The 22,819-nt window shown below is 50.5% G+C and overlaps 1 protein-coding gene across 3 annotated transcripts in view; it reads left to right on the forward strand.

Annotated features, from left to right (window-relative positions):
• The window catches only part of CHRM3 (cholinergic receptor muscarinic 3), a 113,962-nt gene extending 91,143 nt beyond the window's left edge, over positions 1 to 22,819 (forward strand). For all 3 annotated transcript variants that reach the window (XM_080651215.1, XM_080651216.1, XM_080651217.1), the window contains one exon: positions 18,567 to 22,819. In XM_080651215.1, the coding sequence (XP_080507341.1) occupies positions 18,586 to 20,361 (1,776 nt within the window). In that variant the 5' untranslated portion in view covers positions 18,567 to 18,585 and the 3' untranslated portion in view covers positions 20,362 to 22,819. The remainder of the gene's footprint in view (positions 1 to 18,566) is intronic.

The raw sequence follows: 22,819 nt of genomic DNA on the forward strand, positions 1-22,819 counted from the left end.
TCTTCCTAACCGCATGCTTGTAACTGTTCTGGTGGTGTGAACAGACCACAGAGCTGAGAACTCGTCCTCCACAATTTTGTCTCGTTACATGAGCATCAAAGAGGCTAAGCATCTTTACAAGGGGACAGCATCAGCCTTAGCCAGTTTGGCTCAGTGGATAGAGTGTCGGCCTACAGGCTGAAGGGTCCTAGGTTTGATTCTGATCAAGGGCACATGCCCAGGTTGCAGGCTCGATCCCCAATAGGGGGCGTGCAGGAGGTAGCCGATCATCATTGATGTTTCTTTCTCTCCCTGTCTCTTCTTGTCTGATATCAATAAAAATATATTTAATATATTTTTTAAAAGACTGGCTGGTGTGGCTCAGTGGTTGAGCATCAGCCTATGATCCAGGAGGTCAGGGTTTGATTCCCGGTCAGGGCACATGCCCAGATTGCGGGCTCCATCCCCAGTGTGGGGTGTGCAGGAGGCAGCCGACCAATGATTCTCTCTCATCATGGATGTTTCTCTCTCTCCCCCTCTCCCTTCCTCTCTGAAATCAATAAAAATATATTATAAAAAAACAAACAAAAACAAAGGGACAGCATCGTTTCAGAGTTCGCGTGACAAGTAGCCATTCTCTGAGGACGGTCAGTTCAGCCCCTGAGGCTGGAGGGGGGCCGACCTGCAGGGAGCTTGATGGGGGCCGGGGCGGGGGCGGGACGTGGTCCAGGAGCCTCCGGAGACAGTCTACTAAGTGCCATTGGTTAAATGAGGTGTTATATAGATTTTTTACAGGTTCTACGTCTGTGTTATATCAGGGATAAAGTAAGACTTCTAAAAACAGAATTATCTTTTCTTCCCGGTGGCGTCCTGCCGGAAGGGGAGCCGGCGTTGGCATCCTCTGTGCGTGCTGGGCCTCCTCGGGGCTCGCAGCAGGCCATGCCGTTGGTCCTCGGCTGTCATGCTCCCTTTTTGCTCGTGACCTTTATGGAAATGAGGGGAGAGAATTAGCTCTGCCAGCGTGTGGCCGAGGACAGGCTGTCACTTCGTGTCTTAAGGGGCTCCCGTGTGTACGGACCGCGTGGTCCCTGCACTGTGCCGCCAACTCCTGACTCCCGTGGGAATCCGCGCTCCTGCATGGGGCGGCGACCAGCCGTTATCTTCGGCACATCCTTGTCCTTCATCTATAATTCTGTCAAGCTTTTTTTTTTTTTTAAAGCAGGTTTTGTGTGTTTGTTTTTGGTTCATCCTCACCCGAGGATATTTTCCCATTAATTTTTAGAGAGAGAGGAAGAGAGAGGGAAAGACAGAAACATCGATGGGAGAGAAACACATGGATGGGTTGCCTCCCTGCAGGAGCCCTGACCAGGGCCCAGGCTGGGGAGGAGCCTGCAACCGAGGTACCTGCCCTTGACCGGAATCGAACCCGGGCCCCTTGGGTCCGTAGGCCGACGCTCTAGCCACTGAGCCACACCGGCCAGGGCTCATTTTGTCAGACTTTTGAGCCAAGAGCTGCCACACCTTGTGGAAAGCAAATGGTTACTGAGCCTGTTCTGACTCTGAGGACATCTAGCTTTCCAGGGCTCCTTGTTCGACTGCGAATCACATTTTTCCTTGCAAAACCCCCGACCTGTGTCTCCATTCTTAGACACGCAGGCGACCTCCACCCCCGCCGCGTCTCCCCCTCATCCGAATGCCGAGCCCCAGAACCACAGGCCTGCTCCCTCATCCTTCCCGGGGCTCGGGGCTGTGCTCTTGTATTGACTTGACCTGGGTTCCACCTCCCTGGTCATAGGCGTGGGCCAGGCTGGGCCACTGGTGAGGGATGGGTCACTCCCCCTGGAACTGAGGCTTTTTCCGTGAATGGAGCTGATTCCCTAGACTCCATCCTGCCTCCGATGAGGTCTTCCGCCACCGACTTCCCGATGGCTCACGCAGACACCCACACCTTGTCTTATCCCCGGGATGAATAAACCCCGCCACCCGGAGCCGATGCTCTGGAAATCAGGAGCTTCCCGCCCAGACAGAGAGCTAGAGGAGGGGAGGGTTTTCCCAAGTTTCTCCAGGCGGTGACTTCTCGGAGCCTCTTCCTGCACCACATGCGTACGTAGTCTTACGATCTTCGCACCAGTTCCCAGCGGAGGGTGTCACACGACACCCCGGGCGAGGCTGATGCTCTCCGACATGCGTGTTCGTGGGACCCAGCCTTCACCCCAAAACTCGCTGTCACCGCGAGGGAGTGCGATCCACGAACGACGGAGGATTCTCTGTACGTCGCGGCGGAGATGACCTTCTAGGGCAGTGGTCGGCAAACTCATTTGTCCACAGAGCCAAATACCAACAGGACAACGATTGACATTTCTTTTGAGAGCCACATGTTTTAAACTTAAACTTCTTCTAACGCCACTTCTTCAAAATAGACTCGCCCAGGCCGTGGTATTTTGTGGAAGAGCCACACGCAAGGGGCCAAAGAGCCGCATGTGGCTCGCGAGCCGCAGTTTGCCGACCACTGCCCTAGGGGACCTCTCCCTGACGGAACTCGCAAGAGGCTCTTGCTTCTGGTTCCTTCTGCGTCCGTCGCCTCGTTCCCGAGCCCTCCGGGTGCCTCTGCGTTCAATCCCAGGTCCTAGCCAGGGGTGGGCAAACTTTTTGACTCGAGGGCCACCATGGGTTCTGAAACTGGACCGGAGGGCCGGAACAAAAGCATGGATGGAGTGTTTGTGTGAACTCATATAAATTCAAAGTAAAGGAGCGGAGGGGAGAGCAAGAGAACCCTCCGCTCTTTCGGCTCCGCGGGCCAGATAGAACAGCCGAACGGGCCGGATCCGGCCCGCGGGCCGTAGTTTGCCCGCGGCTGTGACCTAGCCGCTTCACAGCAGATTCCCGAGCAGTGAGATGACCGGGGACACCCCCTGCTCCCACACTTGCTTCCTGCTCACGTTCAATAAGTGGTGAACTGTGGTGTGGGGGGGGGTTTTTTGCTCTTTGACTAAGAGCAGTCTGTCCCCCAGCGGCAGGAGGATTGCTTTCTATCTATATGCAAATGAGCTGCCTGTTCTCTGAACCGCTGGGAAAGGGCCTTTTAACCAAAGGACTTCTATTTCCGCGTCTTCGGGTGTAACGTTAGTGGGGTGGGAGCCGGCCGCCTGACTTCCCTTCCAGCCGGGTCACCCACATCAGGAGCCCTGGGGAGGGCGAGGTTTGCACACACCCGACTAACCAGGGATAAACAAGTCGTTGAAATGCCCAGTAAATACCTAGCTCCCGCCCTGGCCGGTTTGGCTCAGTGGGTAGAGCGTCAGCCTGCGGACTGAAGGGTCCCAGGTTTGATTCCGGTCAAGGGCACATGTCCGGGTTGTGGGCTCGATCCCCAGGAGGGGGCGTGCAGGAGGCAGCCGATCCATGATTCTCTCTCATCATTGGTGGTTCTATCTCTCTCTCCCTCTTCCTTCCTCTCAGAAATCAATAAAAATAAAAATGACCTAGCTCCCTACCATAACACTCACGCTTCTTCTCAACTTGATAGCAATTTATCCCAGCTACACTTGTCACACAAACCACTCAGCAGCCCCACGCCTGCCTCTCCCGCAGCCACGTTCACATGGTCTCCAGTGACCTGAATGGCCCTACCTGCCTGCTGGTGGTAACGCTGATCCGTCCTCCAAGCCTTACTCAGAACGTCACCTCCTTGTGAGCCCTCTCCCTGGACTTGACCTCTCACCCCCGGCAGAGAGCAGCACTCTCACCGGGGGGTCCACAGCTCTTTGCTCAGACATAGGGTGCGACGCGTGGACTATAGCTGCGAAGCTCACGCTGCATACGTGCCCCCCCTTCCTGCCCCTGCTCTCACGCCTGGCCTGCTGTAGAGCAAGTCCCCATGACACTTGTCAGTACAACTTCCGTAAGTTCTACTGGGGATCGGTCTTTACAGCGAATCTCTTTAAAGTTTAACAAATGCACACGGCGCTAACCTTGAGGTCAGGGTGCTCGGGCAAGCCCCGGGGAGACCTGGGCAAGCTTTGGTTCCTGGCTGACTCGTTCGTTTGGATGACTTAGAGATTCGAGGACCAATGTGCCGAGGATGCGGGCGGTGGTGCTGGAGATGGAGAGCGAGGGACCGTGTCCCTCTGGGTTGCCATTTTGATTTAGACGTGTTTCCCCTTTTGCAATCGTTCGTCTACGCCAGTGGTCGGCAAACTCATTCGTCAACAGAGCCAAATATCAACAGGACAACGATTGAAATTTCTTTAGAGAGCCACATTTTTAAAACTTAAACTTCTTCTAACGCCACTTCTTCAAAATAGACTCGCCCAGGCCGTGGTATTTTGTGGAAGAGCCACACTCAAGGGGCCAAAGAGCCGCATGTGGCTCGCGAGCCGCAGTTTGCCGATCACATGAAGCTCTCACGGGCCAGCCTGAGACTCCGCAGGCCTCCCGTCTCGGCCTCTCCGTGCCAGCTCGCCCTGCGCCTGCTGTTTGAGGATGAGCATAGCTGGCCCAGCCTTTCTCTCTCCCTTCCCGCCCCTTCCTCCAGGGCAGACATGAGCACCTGAATCTTTCCTCGGGTTCTCAGGCCTCCGGGGCCCCCCACTTCCTCTGCATCACAGGAAACGCATCAAGGGAAATGGAAAGATCTTTGGGCAGTGTCGGGAAAGAGACCATTTTTCTTGCTTGGAAAAGCAAAAGGGAGCCACCTTTTCTACAGCGAAGGCACTGTCAGAGACGGAGAGCGATAAGGCTTGTTTCTCGACCTCAACGTCCTTAGAGTTTCAAACAATGGTTTTCAAGTTTCCAGCCATGAAATCCATGTATTCGATTAGGGGTTGTTTTTACTTATTTATAATAATATAAAATAGAAAACAGTCCTAGCTGGTTTGGTTCAATGGATAGAGCATTGGCCTATGGACTGAAGGGTCCTAGGTTCCATTCCCGGTCAAGGGCACATGCCTGGGGTGCAGGCTCAATCCCCAGTAGGGGGCGTTCAGGAGGCCGCTGATCAATGGTTCTCTCTCATCATGGATGTTTCTATCTCTCTCTCCCTCTCACTTCCTCTCTGAAATCAATAAAAATGTTTAAAATAAATAAATTAATTAAAATAGAAAATAGCAAAGTGTCTCCCATGAAGTGAGGGTCTTTGGCATGAAATTAATTCTCAGGAGGATGGGTATGTGTGTGCACTGGGGCATACTGTAGAATTGTTTCTTTCTGTAAGATTCAGAAGAATCATGAACGTGGACATGAATCCCTACAGCTCAGGTGTTCAGAAATTGACATTGAGGAGAGATGTGGGGGTGAGAGGACTCAGTGTCAAACCAGTAAGTTTCAAGGGTCCCAGTGGCCAGAACTGCGAGTCTGTGCCACGTTGCCCGTCCTTCCGGGACCAGACGTGGATGAACGAGTTCTCTGCGTGGCCTGTTTCAGTTGACGGTATTCATGACAAGTCGGAGGGCGCTAATGAGGAGGAACACTGTGAGGATGTTATTCCTATTCCAGTATGTTTCCTGGCTGGGGCGCCGCCGTCCGAGCTGATTCTGTCTTTAACATCCAGCTCTACTAGAAGCATGGGATCCAGATTCCGCCCCCCCTCCCCCCGCATCTCCAAACACAAACCCAAAGCTCCCCTCACCTGGGAGAGACCCTCCTCGAGGCCTGGACACTCCCAGGGGTGCAGCCTCCGCAGCGAAGGGAAGGTTGTTGGCGTGTGAGGTGTGTGTGTGGAGGCGGGGTCCTTACACAGACCTCAGTGCCTGCGTCAGGAGCGCCTGATCCAGGGGGCTGTGCTCTGTGGATGGCCCACTGAAATGCGAGCTGAGTCATACACTGGGGCTCTGTCCTGCCTCACATTTTCCTTTCCTTTCATTCCCCCGCTCGCCCTTTGAAGAGTCTGTTTAGAGCCAATAAAATGATGCATCGGACACATCCTTAATGATGGCTCAAGAAAGCTCGAAATACACTGAGTGGCCAGATGATGATGATCTCTGAACGCATCATAATCTGGCCACTCAGTGTATATCCTATAAATCCTATATAATAAATGGCTAATATGCAAATTGTCCCCTCGACCAGGATTTTGACCAGCAGGCAGGCCGGCCAATCACCCATGTCCCCTCCCCCTGGCCAGGCTGGCTGGACCCCACCCATGCACGAATTCATGCACCGGGCCTCTAATATGTATATGTATATATATATATATATATATATATATATATATACACACACACACACACACACACACACACACACACACATATATACCACACACACACACACACACACACACTGTGTTCAGAGATCATCATAATCTGGCCACTCGGTGTATATCCAGGGATCTAGAGTCACAGTCGCAAAATTAGAGTGACGCTGTGACGGTCGCTCCATCAGCCTCTTCCCCAGGCCTCCTGAGCCCGACCTTGCCCATCAGTCCTGGCCGGGCAGGACCCTGGGAGTCAGCACGGCCCTCCCTGCCCCCTCTCCTAGCCACTCTCCTTCGGAAGCCGCAAACCCTGGCAGACACATTGAACCAGTTAATCCCACGGACTTCATGGCTACGTCGTGTTACGTTGTAGGTGAGAGTCCACAGAACTGAAGGTGAAACCATGTCAAACCTTCCTCTCTCTCTCTTTAAAAAACAAAACAGGCAGAATGGGAATATATTTCAGCTGATAAAAGTACAAGGCCTGTGATTATGTGATTATCTTATTCCTGTTCCAGTGTTTTCAGTAAGAACTGGATGGAAGTCCTGGATTTGAGTTTCTGCAAAATATCTTTGCACCTAAGCACTGAACTACACAATTACACAAGGATCACTAGACATTTCTTCTTCCGAATTTCATAGATGCTGATTTGACCTGTTTATCTGATCCCCCGTCTCCTAAAGAGGCTTAGCGTTGGGGGGAGGGGGTCTCCTTTTGATATTCGTTTGTGGGTATCTGCTGAATGCAGCCTCGCTCCCTCATTCACTCATTCATGCCTCATGTGCCGAGTTCCTGTTAGGTGTGACAGGTTGGGCCAAGCTGTGTAGATACTATGTGTAGAGGGTGAAAAACACTGGTTTCGCCCTCGCTGATTTGGCTCAGTGGATAGAGCGTCGGCCTGCGCACTGAAGGGAACCAGGTTCAATTCCGGTCAAGGGCACATGCCCAGGTTGTGGTCTCGATCCCCAGTGCGGGGGGGGGGGGGGGGGAGGTGCACGGGTGCAGGAGGCAGTCAATCCATGATTCTCTCTCATCATTGATGTTTCTATCTCCCTTTCCCTCTCCCTTCCTCTATGAAATCAATAAAAAACATATTTTAAAAATATGGGGTTGTCGGGCCTGGAGGGACAGGCTTGGTCGTGGGCGTGGACACCATTCCTCTGGGACAGGAGGTTCAATTTAGGACTGTTACTAACGGAGGTACAGACCGTTATTCTGGGGTAACGTGCTAACAATCTTATTTTAAAAACCAAACCAACTGGGTGGAGGGGAGCTGGGGTGGGGGGGAGTGGAACAACTGTAATAATCTGAATAATAAAGATTTATTGGTAAAAAAATAAAAATAATAAAAATAAATTAATTAAATTAAAAAACAAGATCTTGAGGACCAGAGACATCTCGTTTCTTTAAATGACTCAAATACCACCGGTTAGAATAAGAAATGTTGGCCGTGGCGTTTTCTTTTCAAAATTTCCAGGATTCTTTCAGCGTCTGATATGCAATTTAGAAGCTGAGCGCACTCACTGCTTGTTCTGTTTGTTGGTGATTAACATTCATCGCTGTCACCCTGACGCGTGAACTGATTGCCTCTTGAAGCGTGGTGTGTGGGGGGGGGGGGTGGCGCGGGGGGCAGCCGCAGACCCCGCGGAAGCATCCTAACCTTAGCCATTTACAAAGGCCCAGCCGCCAGGGCAGGTGCTCCGAGGCGTGTCCCTGCACCGGACCAGACACCTGGCCGCCTGTGGCCGCAGCCCTGACGCCCAGTATCTCCTTCAGTGACGGGCAGCGAGTGACCTCAGATCTGATAAAGCTCTGACTCGGACTCTGATGGTCTCTTGGCCTCAGCCTCTCGTTGAATGATAACAGGCAGTAGATGTCAGATACTGGCCCCGGGGCGGGGGGTGGGGGGCGCGTGGAGGGGTGCAGGGGCCATTGCCAGGGCTGGCAAGGTGAAGTCTTCGTACGTTCCCGAGGAGACTTCGGAAGGAATGTGGGATTTGGTGACATGTCGGAACCTGATGTTGCATTTTTAGTAAAACAGATTTATGTTAATTTTTTAAGTATTTTTTATTTTATTTTTTTTTATTGATTTCAGAGGAAGGGAGAGAGAGAGAGATAGAAACATCAGTGATGACAGCGAATCACAGATCGGCTGCCTCTTGCACGCCCCCGCTCTGTGGATGAAACCCACAACCCGGGCATGTGCCCTTGACCGGAATCGAACCCAGAACCCTTCAGTCCACAGGCTGACGCTCTATCCACTGAGCCAAACCGGCTAGGGTTTATGTTAACTTTGATGATGTATTGGGATTCACTGGAGAATTTTATTGTGCGCAGATTTGCAAACGTCAATCAATTCCCTCTCATCACTGATGTTTCTATCTCCCTCTCCCTCTCCCTTCCTCTCTGAAATCAATAGAAAACATATTTTTAAAATATGGGGTTGACGAGCCTGGAGGGACAAGCTTGGTCGTGGGGTAAAACAAAGAACAAAATGCTGTTTTTGTTGCCTTGCTGTTTTACATGAAGCCCACAGGCCCCAAATATTCTCCAGCACAAAGAGAAGTTTCCATGTACGCGGGTCATTTTGGTAACTGAGGTGGAGGAGCGGGGAGGGCTGGGCCGAAGGTGGAATTCCCCAATGGGCAAGCAAAGCTGAGGGGCTTACAGGGTGTCTCGTCTTTCAACCTCCAGACGAAGGTGCGATTTAATCTGCCGTTCAAGTATGTGGCTATTGTAAACACAGCCGCGCTCACAGACAGGCTGAACAGCATGAGACCAGCCGAGAGAGGCCGGGCTGAGGTCACGGTTTCTCACACTCCACGTAGGTAAACACGTCGCCTAAGGAGACGTCAGAAACTGTCAGAAGGGCTTCCTCGGTGCGGCGAGGCAGGGAGACGGTGTGAACAAGACGTAGCAAACGGCAAATGAGGAATCTAACCCACACGTGTTCGTTTTTTTGTTTTCCTTTGATTGTTTACCCTGCTGTTTGTTTGGAGTCTGCTGATCTGTTTGCTTTGCTTTCAATAATTAGTTTAGCCCGTACGGTAAATGCTTCTCTTGAGACGTCCAAGCTGGCCCTGCTGGCCTGAATCCACGGGACAGGTGTGCAGTCCCCGTTTCCAGAAGGTTCCTACCCTGGCTGATGGCCGTACACTCTGTCCGACGGACTGCGTGGCATCTGCCCAGGTCCCGTCCTCTCGTGAGCGTGGACCCGCCGTTCGCACCAGCTTTAAGAACACTTTTTAAGCTGTTGGAGTTCACGAAATGAACAAGGCATACTTTTTATTTCCGAAACAATTTTGCCCGAAGAGGCTTTAAAGGAAAAGGACAATAACAACAACAAAACAGTTAAAAGCTTCATGCTTGCATATCAAATTATGACTTCTTTTTTTAAAATATATTTTTATTGATTTCAGAGAGGGAGAGAGAGATAGAAACATTCGATGATGACAGAGAATCATAGATCGGCTGCCTCCTGCACACCCCCTACTGGGGATCGAGCCCGCAAACTGGGCATGTGCCCTTGGCCGGAATCGAACCTGGGACTCTTCAGTCCGCATGCCGACGCTCTATCTACTGAGCCAAACCGGCCAGGGCTCAAATTATGACTTCGGACCCGTTTTACAGACGTATGCCAAAACCCACTTCAAGCATGAATATTCATGTATCACTGTAAGCCATATACTTCCAGATGGACCCGCGCTTACTCTTTTTAACTTTCTTTTTTGCTTTTCTGAAGAAAGATCACTTCTAAACGTTGTCTTTATCAAAATGGATCTTAAATTTGCATTGATTTTACAGAATAAAGGTTTGGCAGAAAGTAATCCTATCTAATAAAGAGGGAATATGCTAATTGACCCTCACACCATCGCAAAGATGGTGGCGCCCACAGCCAATAAGGAGGGAATATGCTAATTGAATGCCCCGCCCTCAAAGATGGTGGTGCCCACAGCCACAAGATGGTGGCGCCCAGTCCCCTCAGCCCCGCCGGGGTGCCTGCCTCCAGAGTCCCACAGTCCCCTGAGCCCCCCAGCTGCCCAGGGCTGGCCCAAGGCACAGGTAACTAGAGCCGGCCGAGGCAGTGGCAGCAGCAGAGGTGTGATGGGGCGTCGCCTTCCCCGATCGCCGGGTCGCCTCCTGCCCCTGAGGGCTCCTGGACTGCGAGAGGGGGGCAGGCCAAGCTGAGGGATCCCCGCTCCAGTGCATGAATTTTCATGCACCGGGCCTCTAGTTTGTAAATAAAGGACAAGGTAGGAACATTTTTTAAGTACACACTAATAAAATTTTTTTTAAATATATTTTATTGATATTTTACAGAGAGGAAGGGAGAGGGATAGAGAGCTAGAAACATCGATGAGAGAGAAACATCGATCAGCTGCCTCCTGCACACCCCCCACTGGGGATGTGCCCGCAACCAAGGTACATGCCCTTGACCGGAATCGAACCTGGGACCCTTCAGTCCGCAGGCCGACGCTCTATCCACTGAGCCAAACCGGTTTCGGCCACACTAATAAAATTTTAACTGTTGAGGAAGACATTGTATCTTGATATGGGTATCTCAGGTTCAGCTTTTTTTTTAAAGTTAATATAACATTTTTAAAAGCTATGATTTAAGAGACATTTTCTGGCCCTGGGCTCGTGTTGCTAGAATAGGTGTGCTCTATTTCCTCGTTCATTTTCTTTCCGACATCCACGGTGGTGTCCATGTCATCTTAGAAGTAAATTTCAGCAAATGCTCTTTCTGGAAAGGCCGGTAGCAAAAATCATATTCTAGGGACTACTGTAGGATTCGCTATTTGAGACCCAAACATTTTAGCTAGCCATAAAGGAAAAGTGACTCCATCTAGATACCTATTTTTTTTTGTTATAAACTCAATAAAAATCCAGTAGACTTTATCTAAATTCAATCAAAGTAATCACCTCCCTGTTACAGAAGGAAAAGATGCTCATCTAATGCTCTAATGGGCAAGATGATGAAAAATACCCCAGAAGTAGTATTGATACTTTTTTTTTTAACATCCTGGTGTTGCAGGTGATTTTTATATGATTTTAATGATTCTTCAAAAATGTGTAAAAAAAACCATTGCAATTCACTGACTGCTGGCAAGTCACTGACTGCTGACTGCAATTCACTGACTGCTGGTCTGTATACATTTTGACACTTTAGCCTCATAATGTATTACCTCTGTTTTTCCAAGGAAACTAACGGATGCCCCACACAAAGAAAGCAGTAGGTACAGGCTCTGGTCTTAGTCTCTGGCCCCCTGTGCTGTATTTCTCCAACTTGGAAAGAGACTATTCATCCATTCAGAAGTGCGTATACCTGTTTGAATTTATTTCTGCCAAGGAGTCTCCAGATCTCACGTTTATGTCTAACAAACAACCCACACCTATCGTTTACCATCGAGAACAGGTAGAATGAGCCAGGAATTAACTGTACGAATGTGTCACGTGTCTCCAGTTCTGGACACTCACGGTCCTACAAGCTTGAAAATAACTTTATCGTCCACAGAGAATTTCACCAAAGCATTGTTAGAGTACAGAGCTTTCAACATAAAGTATTCCCTTTTCTCCATGGAAACTTGGAGGCTTGGTTCTTATGGGAAGACATTAAACAATTTTGAGGAAAGAGATTGGATGCTAGTTTCAGCTGATTATATAAAAAAAGTGATGATGGATAAGTGGGGGTGTTTTGTTTTTTTTAAATCAACATCTGTTTCCTATGTGTCGTGCAGTCATATTTGCTTAGTGTACAATTCAGGCGAAATCTGGGCTGTTTTTAGCAAAGCCAACACATCAATGGAGGGAAAAGCTGAATGCCATTCTGATTTTGCTTACTTACTTCGCTGTCCCAGGAGTCTTTGCTCCTGGTGATGACTCAAGTATCATTGTAACACAAAGATAAGGCCAACAGCTCCCTTCTTTCATCTGGAGACAGTTCCTATTTCAGGGACAGTGACCGCATTTGAGTTCAGTCACAAAACAGATGTGAAATCCTGACGGCGTGGGGTTTTCTACGTCCTCTCTCTGAAAACTAGAAAAAGTGTCATGTGAAATGATTTTATAATTTTTTTTTTAATTTTTACAAGAAATGAAATATGGGTATTGATTATGCAGCAAAATACAGAGATCCCATTGGCCTATTTTAACATGGGCCCCTAGTCTACGGTGGTAGGTAGATCTTGATTTCAAAGATGCTGCTGCTTTTTATCCGTTGTGTGACTTTGTTGATTAAACTCTTGTTCTCTCATTGCCTCTTCTAAGAAATAATGAGATAATAATGGCACTTGCTTCATAAGGTTTTTCCAAGAAATAAGAGAGTGGCTATGGGTAAAGGTCTTGGGAAGATACCATTAAATGGTGGCTACTTTTGTTAGTATTAGTAATAAGTGTCATTGGTATCTTCAGCTCATGTATCCTGGTTTTCTTACTGCAATGAATCTGCTCCCTTTTTTATATTTGGCATACCCTTTAAAAAAAAAAAAAAAAAAAAAACTTGCCCGAACCGGTTTGGCTCAGTGGATAGAGCGTCGGCCTGCGGACTGAAGGGTCCCAGGTTCAATTCCAGTCAAGGGCATGTACCTTGGTTGCGGGCACATCCCCAGTAGGGGGCATGCAGGAGGCAGCTGATCGATGTTTCTCTCTCATCGATGTTTCTGACTCTCTATCCCACTCCCTTCCTCTCTGTAAAAAATCAATAAAATATATTAAAAAAAAAAAAAAAACTTTATTGCCCTAGCCAGTTTGGCTCAGTGGAAAGAGCGTCTGCCTGCGGACTGCAGGGTCTCAGGTTTGATTTCGGTTAAGGGTGTGCAGGAGGCAGCTGATCAATGATTCCCTCTCATCATTGATGTTTCTATCTCTCTCTCCCTCTCCCTTCCTCTCTGAAATCAATAAAAATACACTTTTTAAAAAAGAAGAAAAATAAATAAAAGCTTTATTGTTGAAAGTATTACATATGTCCCCTTTCTTCCCCATTGACCCCTTCTAGCCCACCCCCACCCCCAGCCCCAGGCCTTCACCACCCTATTGCCTGTGTCCATGGGTTATGCACATCCTATATAATAAAAGGCTAATATGCAAATTGACCAAACATCAGAACAACCGGTCGCTATGACACACACGGACCACCAGGGGGCAGACGCTCAACGCAGGAGCTGCCCCCTGGTGGTCAGTGCACTCCCACAGGGGGAGCGCCGCTCAGCCAGAAGCCAGGCTCACGGCTGGCGAGAGCAGCAACGGTGGTGGGAGCCTCTCCTGCCTCTGCAGCAGCGCTAAGGATGTCCGACTGCGGGGAGCAGGCCTAAGTCGTCAGTCGGACATCCCCTGAGGGCTCACGGACTGCAAGAGGGCGCAGGCCGGGCTGTGGGACCCCCACCCCCACGTGCACAAATTTCATGCACCGGGCCTCTAGTGTGCGTATAAGTTGTTTGGTTAATCTCTCTCCCCTTCCCCAGTCAGTCTGTGCCATGCTTCCCTGCCTCTGGACCTGTTTTTTTCATTGTCGGGGCTGACCAGCAGACCCTGAGCGACGGATCAACAGATTACTTTGGCATACGTTTCTGTGAAAGAGAAGGCTAAGGGACTAGTTTGCTTTAGTAGCAAATAGCTCTGATTGCCTGCCTCGCTGGCTTTTTATTGTAACAACAGCTTGAACTCAACTTCATCTCTAGATACAATCAGCAGGGTAAGCATCCTTGAGAAAGCACATGCTTCTACACGGTCGGGTCTTGAAAGACTAAACATGGAGGTTTTAGTAAAACACCCGGAGGATCGGACTTGTTTGGAAAAAGTCAAGGTAGGGGCTGCCGCCTGCGGCAAGGTCCCCCAGGCCCCCGACCTTTCGGAGAATCCTCCTTCCAGACTTTCCACCCAAGTCCTGTGCTTCCCCACCTTTCTTTTTCTTTTTTAATATATTTTATTGATATTTTACAGAGAGGAAATGAGAGGGATAGAGAGCTAGAAACATCGATGAGAGAGAAACATCGATCAGCTGCCTCCTGCACACCCCCTACTGGGGATGTGCCCGCAACCAAGGTACACGCCCTTGACCGGAATCGAACCCGGGACCCTTCAGCCCACAAGCCGACGCTCTATCCACTGAGCCAAACCAGTTTCGGCTCCCCACCTTTCATCAGTTTATTTTGTTCATCGGAGTCCACATATAAGTGAGATCACGTGACAGCGTTTTCAATGAATCGTTTGTGATCCTCCATCACAGAGCACAGGCTTCTAGATTTTTCAGAGCGTTGAAAACCTAACAGTGAAACCTTCCGTCGGGACGTAGCAGCAGGACCCGTTGGGAGGCACAGACCCTCGTTTCCCCTCCAGGGCAGAGTGCCTCCAGGGCAGAGAGCGCCTCCTGACTGTCGGAAAAGCACGGCTTTGCATGCGTTTTTACTTGTATTGCCACGTCTCTAGACATTCTAGAGACATTTATTCTTCGTGGTGCGGATGCAGAATAACCAGGAGGCCCGGTGGCTTGCGTGTCTGAGGGAAGAAGTGGTGTTTCTGCAGCACCTGGCGTGCTCTCAGCACTGTGCCCAGCACCCTTCCCTTTGTGGTCCGATGGAAGAATAACACTGTGAGAGGAGGCAGCAGGGCACTTTTAACAGCAAGCTTCTCCTTTTTAAAGGGAATGCTGTTCCGGTGCCGGCGACCTGGAATGTTCTGTTCGCAACATGAGCAACGGTACCATATTAGGGCACGTCTTCCCTCCCGGCAGCTTGGCACGGGTCGCCACAGTTAACAAGTCAGATTCTGACTGTGCAGGTCCGAACGCATCTCACTCCCTTGGAGGACGCGTTAGCCTGCGCAGGGTTTGTTGGCCGGACGGACGGCATGGCTGAACTGAGCCGAGAACCTCATCACCACCACCTTGGGGGACTCCCTGCGGCCTTGGCCTGGGCACCTGCCTGTGGGTAGGCTGTTCTCCAAGTCTGCTTCGCCACCTAGTGGCGGGCCCTGGTCTTGCTCTGACCAACGGAACTCATGTTCGCTAGCTATTCCTAGGAGCCATGAATTGGAACATCTCTTAGCAAAGAATGCAGTTCAGAGAGAGACCCCAAAACAAGTCCCTTTAACTCTTACCATTCGCAACAGCATGGATGGGCCTGGAGAGCATGATGCTAAGCGAAATAAGCCAGTCGGAGAAAGATCCATATCCACAGGATCTCACTCGTTTGTGGAATATAATGAACCACATAAACTGATGAACTAAAATAGAGCCAGAGACAGAGAAGCTTCAAACAGACCATCCAACCTCATAGGGAAGGCGGGGGTGGGGGGAGGTGAGAGATCAACCAAAGGACTTGTATGCATGCCTATAAGCATAACCCATGGATGCAGACTGTAGGGGGGTGAGGCCATGTGCTGGGGGGTGGGAATGACCGGGGAGAGATCATTGGGGGGAAAGCAGACATATGTAATACTTTAAACAATAAGGAATGTTTAGCCCTAACCGGTTTGGCTCAGTGGATAGAGTGTCGGCCTGCGGACTGAAGGGTCCCAGGTTCGATTCTGGTCAAGGGCGTGTATCTTGGTTGGGGGCACATCCCCAGTAGGGAGTGTGCAGGGAGCAGCTGATCGATGTTTCTCTCTCATCGATGTTTCTAACTCTCTATCCCTATCCCTCTCCCTTCCTCTCTGTAAAGAAAACCAATAAAATGTTTCTTTAAAGAATTTTTTAAAAACAAGTCCCTTTGATACTGGATTCCGAATAGGGAAGAAGCAGGAATCATTGCTCTTAGAAAAAAGCGTGGTTGCAAACTGCAAAGATCATTTTTCTCCTGGCTCTTCACGGTTAAAATAATAATAGAGGTAGCGTGGCATTCATTTAGACTTCTATTAAAAAGTGACTTACACATTTTCAGTTAGTTTGGGAGGTTTAAGAATTGACAACTCCCAATGTTTTTTTTGTGGGGTTTTTTTTCCCCAGGATTGGCACTGTCAGGCTGGTTTAGAGGAAATAAAGTGAGCTCATCTTCTTGGAATTCATCACAGAAATAAAAGGTCCCACGTTTATACTGGCCCTTGGGTTTCTCTGAGCACTTTCCCATGTGTTTCTCATGTGTTGGGTATTTACACACATTTTTAAATTTAAAAAGTTATCTATAGATTGATAATCCCCGAAAAGTCTATTCGATCGCTAGGGGAACGGGAGTAGATTTCTCATCACAATGTTTCACTTTTCCCTAACCGTAGTCCTCTCGAATGACTTTTTCACATTTTCTGCTTCACTGCCTCCTTTTAAATATGAATAAAAGGTGTCAAACTATCGGCTGCAGGGGCTTCTGAGCATTGTGGACCATGACGCACAGCACAGAACACATTTCACATTATGACTGCATACGCGTGTGTATTTTTTTAATTGATTTTTTTAAAGAGAGAGAAACACTGATGTAAGACTTCAGTCTGCTGCCTCCTGAACACCCACTTACCAGGGATCAAGCCTGCAACCTGGACGTGCACCCTGACTGGGAATCGAACTGGCAACCTTCCCGTGTATGGGGCGACTTCCAGCCAGGGCTGTGTGTGTGTGTGTGTGTCTTACACAGAAATGTTATGAAACAATTTTATTTACTGTTATTAGGTGGAATGCGTTCTGCTCCGGCCTTTCAATTCTGTTTCTTCTCTTTGTTTACTCTTGGATTGGCCCAATTTTGGCCTCCTGACTTACATTTTGAAGCTTAGAGGATCATTTCTGTATGGGATCTTAAATGCAATGTAGTGATAATGGTCTAGAAAAAAAACATATGCGTGGAGTTGAAATCAAGAACCAACCTGTAGCCCTAACTGGTTTGGCTCAGTGGATAGAGCGTCAGCTTGCGGACTGAAGGGTCCCGGGTTCGATTCTGGTCAAGGGCATGTACCTTGGCTGCAGGCACATCCCCAGTAAGGGGTGTGCAGGAGGCAGCTGATCGATGTTTCTCTCCCATCGATGTTTCTATCTCTCTATCCCTCTCCCTTCCTCTCTGTAAAAAATCAATAAAATATATTTTTTTAAAAAAGGACCAGCCTGTAGGTACCCACATGGTAGGATGGGGCCTTCCTCCCAAAATCCAGGGGTGCTCTCCAAGGGGCTCCTGTCATGCACCAGCAGGTCCCTGTTTGGTGTCATCCTCTTTGCGTGAGGGGTGGAGCCTGGAGCACTTGGGTGGCTCTGCCCGGAATGTCTCACCAACCCGCAGGCCCCGGCTCCCACCGGAAGGGTCAGGAACCTCCTCTGAATCCCAGAGAGGAACTTGAGCTAGACCCCTGCCCCCATTCCGTTCCTGCCTGACCCCCCTCTCCCCTCACACAGGCTGCATTCCTCCTGGGACCACTTGTAAGGGGCGAGGATCAGAAGGCTTATAGGAGTGTCTGTTCGCACCGCCTGTTTCTTTCTGAGGATGAAAAGCATGTCTTCCCTGCCCTACCTGGTTTGGCTCAGTGGACAGAGCATCGGCCTGCAGACTGAATGGTCCCGGTTCAATTCTGGTCAAGGGCACGTGCCTGGGTTGCGGGCTCGATCCCCAGTAGAGGGTGTGTGGGAGGCAACAGATCAATGATTCTCATCATTGATGTTTCTATCTCTCCCTTCCTCTCTGAAATCAATAAAAAGATTTTTTTTTTAAAAAAAAGTATGTCTTCCCTTAGGTGTCTGCACCCATATGTCAACTCAGTGCCTATCTATATATATAAAAGGCTAAGCAACCGTCGGACCAACCTGTAGGTATGACACGCACTGACCACCAGGGGGCAGATGCTCAACGCAGGAGCTGCTGAGCTGCAGTGACTTGGCAGTGGCAATTCTCCAGTGATGGTGATGCACCCCAAAACTAGAGAGGAGGGAGCCCAATTCCAGGGTGCATCACCCGAGAACCGCCCTCTCGCAATCCGGGACTCCTTGGGGGATGTTGGAGAGCCAGTTTCGGCCCGATCCCTGCAGGCCAGGCCCAGGGACCCCACCTGCCAAAGGGACCCCGCTTACTCTGCAGACGACCTTCAAGCTGTGTGGCCGCCCCAGGTGCAGCCAGCCAGGGAGGAACTGCTGGAGGTTGGCTCCAGGGCATGTCAGGCCGTCTCACCCAGTCCCGCCCGGCCAGCCACCTTCTAATTAAATTCCTTCCAATGTGCACGAATTCGTGCACCGGGCCACTAGTAGAATATGAACTCCCTTGACTCAAAACATTCTAACTCCAGGGCACATAGACTGTGAGTCAGGATAAGGAAAAGAGCATTGAGCGTAGAGATGATATTCTCTTCTCAGAAAAAAGCACCTTAAACAGAAGGCTTTTGGCCTGGGTTCATCATTATTTCATTTGGGTCTCACCTAGAACTCCTGACTTTTAGGAAGTTACGTGTTCCTTGTGAAACGATAACTCTGTTCTCTCTCTCTTTTCTCCCCAGACTATGTCCGAGCGTCACAATGAACTTGCATAATAACAATACAACGTTGCCGTTGTTGCCAAACCTCAGCTCTCTCTGGGTCCCTGGGTCTCCAGGTGCAGGGCTGCCCCCGGGAACGGCCCCTGATTCTGGCAGCTACAACGTTTCTCAGGCAGCTGGGAATCTCTCTCCTGCCAATGGCACCCTCAGCGACCCTCTGGGAGGCCACACCATCTGGCAGGTGGTCTTGATTGCAGTCCTGACAGGGGTCGTGGCCCTGGTGACCATCATTGGCAATATCCTGGTGATCGTGGCGTTTAAGGTCAACAAGCAGCTGAAGACGGTCAACAACTACTTCCTCTTGAGCCTGGCCTGCGCCGACCTGATTATCGGGGTCATTTCCATGAATCTGTTTACGACCTACATCATCATGAACCGCTGGGCTCTGGGCAACTTGGCCTGTGACCTCTGGCTTTCCATTGACTACGTGGCCAGCAATGCCTCCGTCATGAACCTGCTGGTGATCAGCTTCGACCGGTACTTCTCCATCACGAGGCCGCTCACCTACCGAGCCAAAAGGACAACCAAAAGAGCCGGCATGATGATAGGCCTGGCCTGGGTCATCTCCTTCGTCCTCTGGGCGCCTGCCATCCTGTTCTGGCAGTACTTCGTGGGCAAGAGAACCGTGCCCCCGGGGGAGTGTTTCATCCAGTTCCTCAGCGAGCCCACCATTACCTTCGGCACGGCCATCGCCGCCTTCTACATGCCCGTCACCATCATGACCATCTTATACTGGAGGATCTATAAGGAAACGGAAAAGCGTACCAAGGAGCTGGCCGGCCTGCAGGCCTCCGGGACAGAAGCGGAGGCAGAAAACTTCGTCCCGACCACGGGCAGCTCCCGGAGCTGCAGCAGCTACGAGCTGCAACAGCAGAGCGTGGCGCGCTCGGCCCGCAGGCGGTGCGGCTGCTGCGACTTCTGGTTCCCCACCAAGACCTGGAAGCCCAGCGCCGAGCGCGTGGACCAGGACCACAGCAGCAGCGACAGCTGGAACAACAACGACGCGGCGGCCTCCCTGGAGAACTCCGCGTCCTCCGATGAGGAAGACATCGGCTCGGAGACCAGAGCCATCTACTCCATTGTGCTCAAGCTGCCGGGGCACAGCACCCTCCTCAACTCCACCGCGCCCCCGTCCCCAGACAGCCTGCGGGTGCCCGGCCAAGAGCTGGGCACGGTGGGCGCGGAGAGGAAGGCCAGCAAGCTGCAGGCCCAGAGGAGCATGGACGATGGAGGCCGCTTTCCAAAGAGCTTCTCCAAGCTTCCCATCCACTTAGAGTCGGCCGCGGACCCGGCCAAGACCTCCGACGCCAACTCCTCCGTGGGGAGGACCACCACGGCCACGCTACCTCTGTCCTTCAAGGAAGCCACTCTGGCCAAGAGGTTTGCTCTGAAGACTCGGAGCCAGATCACGAAGCGGAAACGGATGTCACTCATCAAGGAGAAGAAAGCAGCCCAGACCCTGAGCGCCATCCTGCTCGCCTTCATCATCACCTGGACCCCCTACAACATCATGGTCCTGGTGAACACCTTCTGCGAAAGCTGCATCCCCAAAACCTACTGGAACCTGGGCTACTGGCTGTGCTACATCAACAGCACCGTGAACCCCGTGTGCTACGCCCTGTGCAACAAGACCTTCCGCACCACCTTCAAGACGCTGCTGCTCTGCCAGTGCGACAAGCGAAGGCGGCGCAGGCAGCAGTACCAGCAGCGGCAGTCCGTGACCTTCCACAGGTGTGCGCCCGCGCAGGACCTGTAGAGTGAGCTTGGCCTATGGCCATGACCTTCTGCAGGTGTGCGCCCAAGCAGGGCCTGTAGAGTGAGTTTGGTCAATGGCCATGACCTTCCGCAGGTGTGCGCCCAAGCAGGGCCTGTAGAGTGAGTTTGGTCAATGGCCATGACCTTCCGCAGGTGTGCACCTGAGCAGGCCCTGTAGAGTGAGCTTGGTCAATGGCCATGACCTTCTGCAGGTGTGCGTCCAAGCAGGCCCTGTAGAGTGAGCTTGGTCAATGGCCATGACCTTCTGCAGGTGTGCGCCCAAGCAGGGCCTGTAGAGTGAGCTTGGTCAATGGCCATGACCTTCTGCAGGTGTGCGTCCAAGCAGGCCCTGTAGAGTGAGCTTGGTCAATGGTCATGACCAAACGCACACACCAGCCCACAGGCCTTCGGAGGGTGTCCGTCGGGGGGTGGGAGAGGGGAGGGCGATTCCTGGTAATAATGTTCTTATCACTCAGCTGAGAAAACTGCCTGTTTACTGAACCATTGGATAAACCCATTTTGATACAAAAAGTCAAGTATCAATTCAGAAAGAAAAAAAAAAAAGCATATTACTGAATATAAAGAAAGTGACTCTGAAATAGACTTCAAGTGTTTTTTCTTAAAGAGGAAAAAAAATTGCTTCATGGCCATTATACACCCATGCTTGCCTCTCTTCCTTTCCGTGAGTTCTGGAATCTCAGGTCCACACAGCTGGCTGCCCCCGATGCCACGTCCTTTACACGGATTCCAACAGTGTGGATTCGGATTCCGCGTGGACAGGGCCAGGTGCGTGCCTCCGTGGCTCTGAGATCGATTTCATCCGTTGCTAAGCTGCACCTTCTCGCCCCAGTAGAGCTGTTTGTCTCCTCTTTGGTGTGTTGTGAAACTCTGTTTGTGGACTTGATTTTTGATTCCTGCAAAGTACTGTTTGGTGCAGTTCCAGTTTTGTACAAATAAATAAATATATATATATATATAAGTATATGTATATGTGTGAGTGTGTGTGAGTTCCACATACACACACACACATCATGTATATGATATAGTGGGAATCCTTGAACTGGCAAGTTGTTCCCACAATACATGCTTTCAGTACATGGGTAACTGAAGTTCTCCAGACCCTAACACAACGTAAAGGCGAACCAACCCCAGAGTAATGTTTTCAAACCCGGGGTCGTTTTACAAAGACCACCCTGGAGAGTGTGCCCCGGTCCTCCCGCAGATCTGGGCCGAGGGGTCAGCCTGGGATCAAGGTCAAGCACCAGGACTTGGCCGGACTGAGTGTCATCCATCTCCTTTTTTGATATCCTCAGCAGAGCTCAACCCCCTGGGGCCCCTGTGAGCTCAGACACTGAACCCCAGCCCCAGGTTCGAATTGAATTGCCCAATGCCGAATGGGACCCAACCAAACTGCTGCTACCTGAGCTGCTTCCCACTCAAGGACAGTGTCACGTGGGAGAGTCACCCACGGCGGTGTGGGTGTGGGAAAGCAGGACGGCACGTGGGGAGGACGAAGGAGCAGCTGGCATCATGCAGGTGAAAACTTTCTTCCTTGGTCACAGCAGCTCTGCCCCGCGCTTCCTGGTCCCTCCTGGTGGGTGGGGCTTAGGCAGTCACGTGTCTTCTACAGAAAGAATGACACTTTGAAAAGTCAGGTTTCAAATGGATTTGGGGGGGGGGTTTTTTTTTTTACATTTTTTAAAATGATTTTTTTATTCTTCTCCGAATTGACCAAAATGTTAAATGTTCTCTCTGGGCGTGGGGTGGGGGCGCTGCTGTTGGTATCATTTTTGTTGCTGCTATCATTGTTGGGGTTGTGTGGGGAGGGGCGGGGGGGCATCTCACCTTTGTATACAGGCCTCCGTGAGGAGGGGCGGGGCCCGAGCTGCTTCTGTGTCAGTGTGAGCTGATGTTTACAGGTGACTTTGACGACCGTGGGGGGTACTTGTGGCGTCTGTGTTTCTGATCTATTTAATTTTGTGTTCTGTTCCTATGAAGAACTATTTATGCATACTTCACCACATGTCCGTTCATGTTGATCAAGATTACTCTTCGGTCTTCAGCTGGGGTGCCTTGAAAGGGACTCCCCGAGGCCCCACTCGAGCAACGAATAGAGTGCATCCAGCTTTCACGAGGCTGAGAAAAGAACTGTCATTCTGTGGGTGTTGGCAAGAACCGAACTCGCTCTGGGTAATAAAAAGTCAACTGTAACTTCAACATAAAAGGTTTCACTCTGTAGTGATGCTTGACCGGGACTGGACAGAGCCCTCGTCACCCTTGTGTTTGAAATCACATGACAAAGGGAAAGCAGCAAATCAGTGTTATTGAAAGATATTTTTTTTGGGGGGGGGGGGGAACCACATTTAACCAAAGAACAAGAAAAAAACAGAAACTATTTTCTAACGTGTATAGCCATCCCCAGGATGTTATGTTACCCACCCGTGAAGTGTCTAGTGAGT

This window comes from Plecotus auritus (assembly GCF_963455305.1).
Source record: "Plecotus auritus genome assembly, chromosome: 14".
In the NCBI taxonomy this organism is placed as follows: Eukaryota; Metazoa; Chordata; class Mammalia; order Chiroptera; family Vespertilionidae; genus Plecotus; species Plecotus auritus.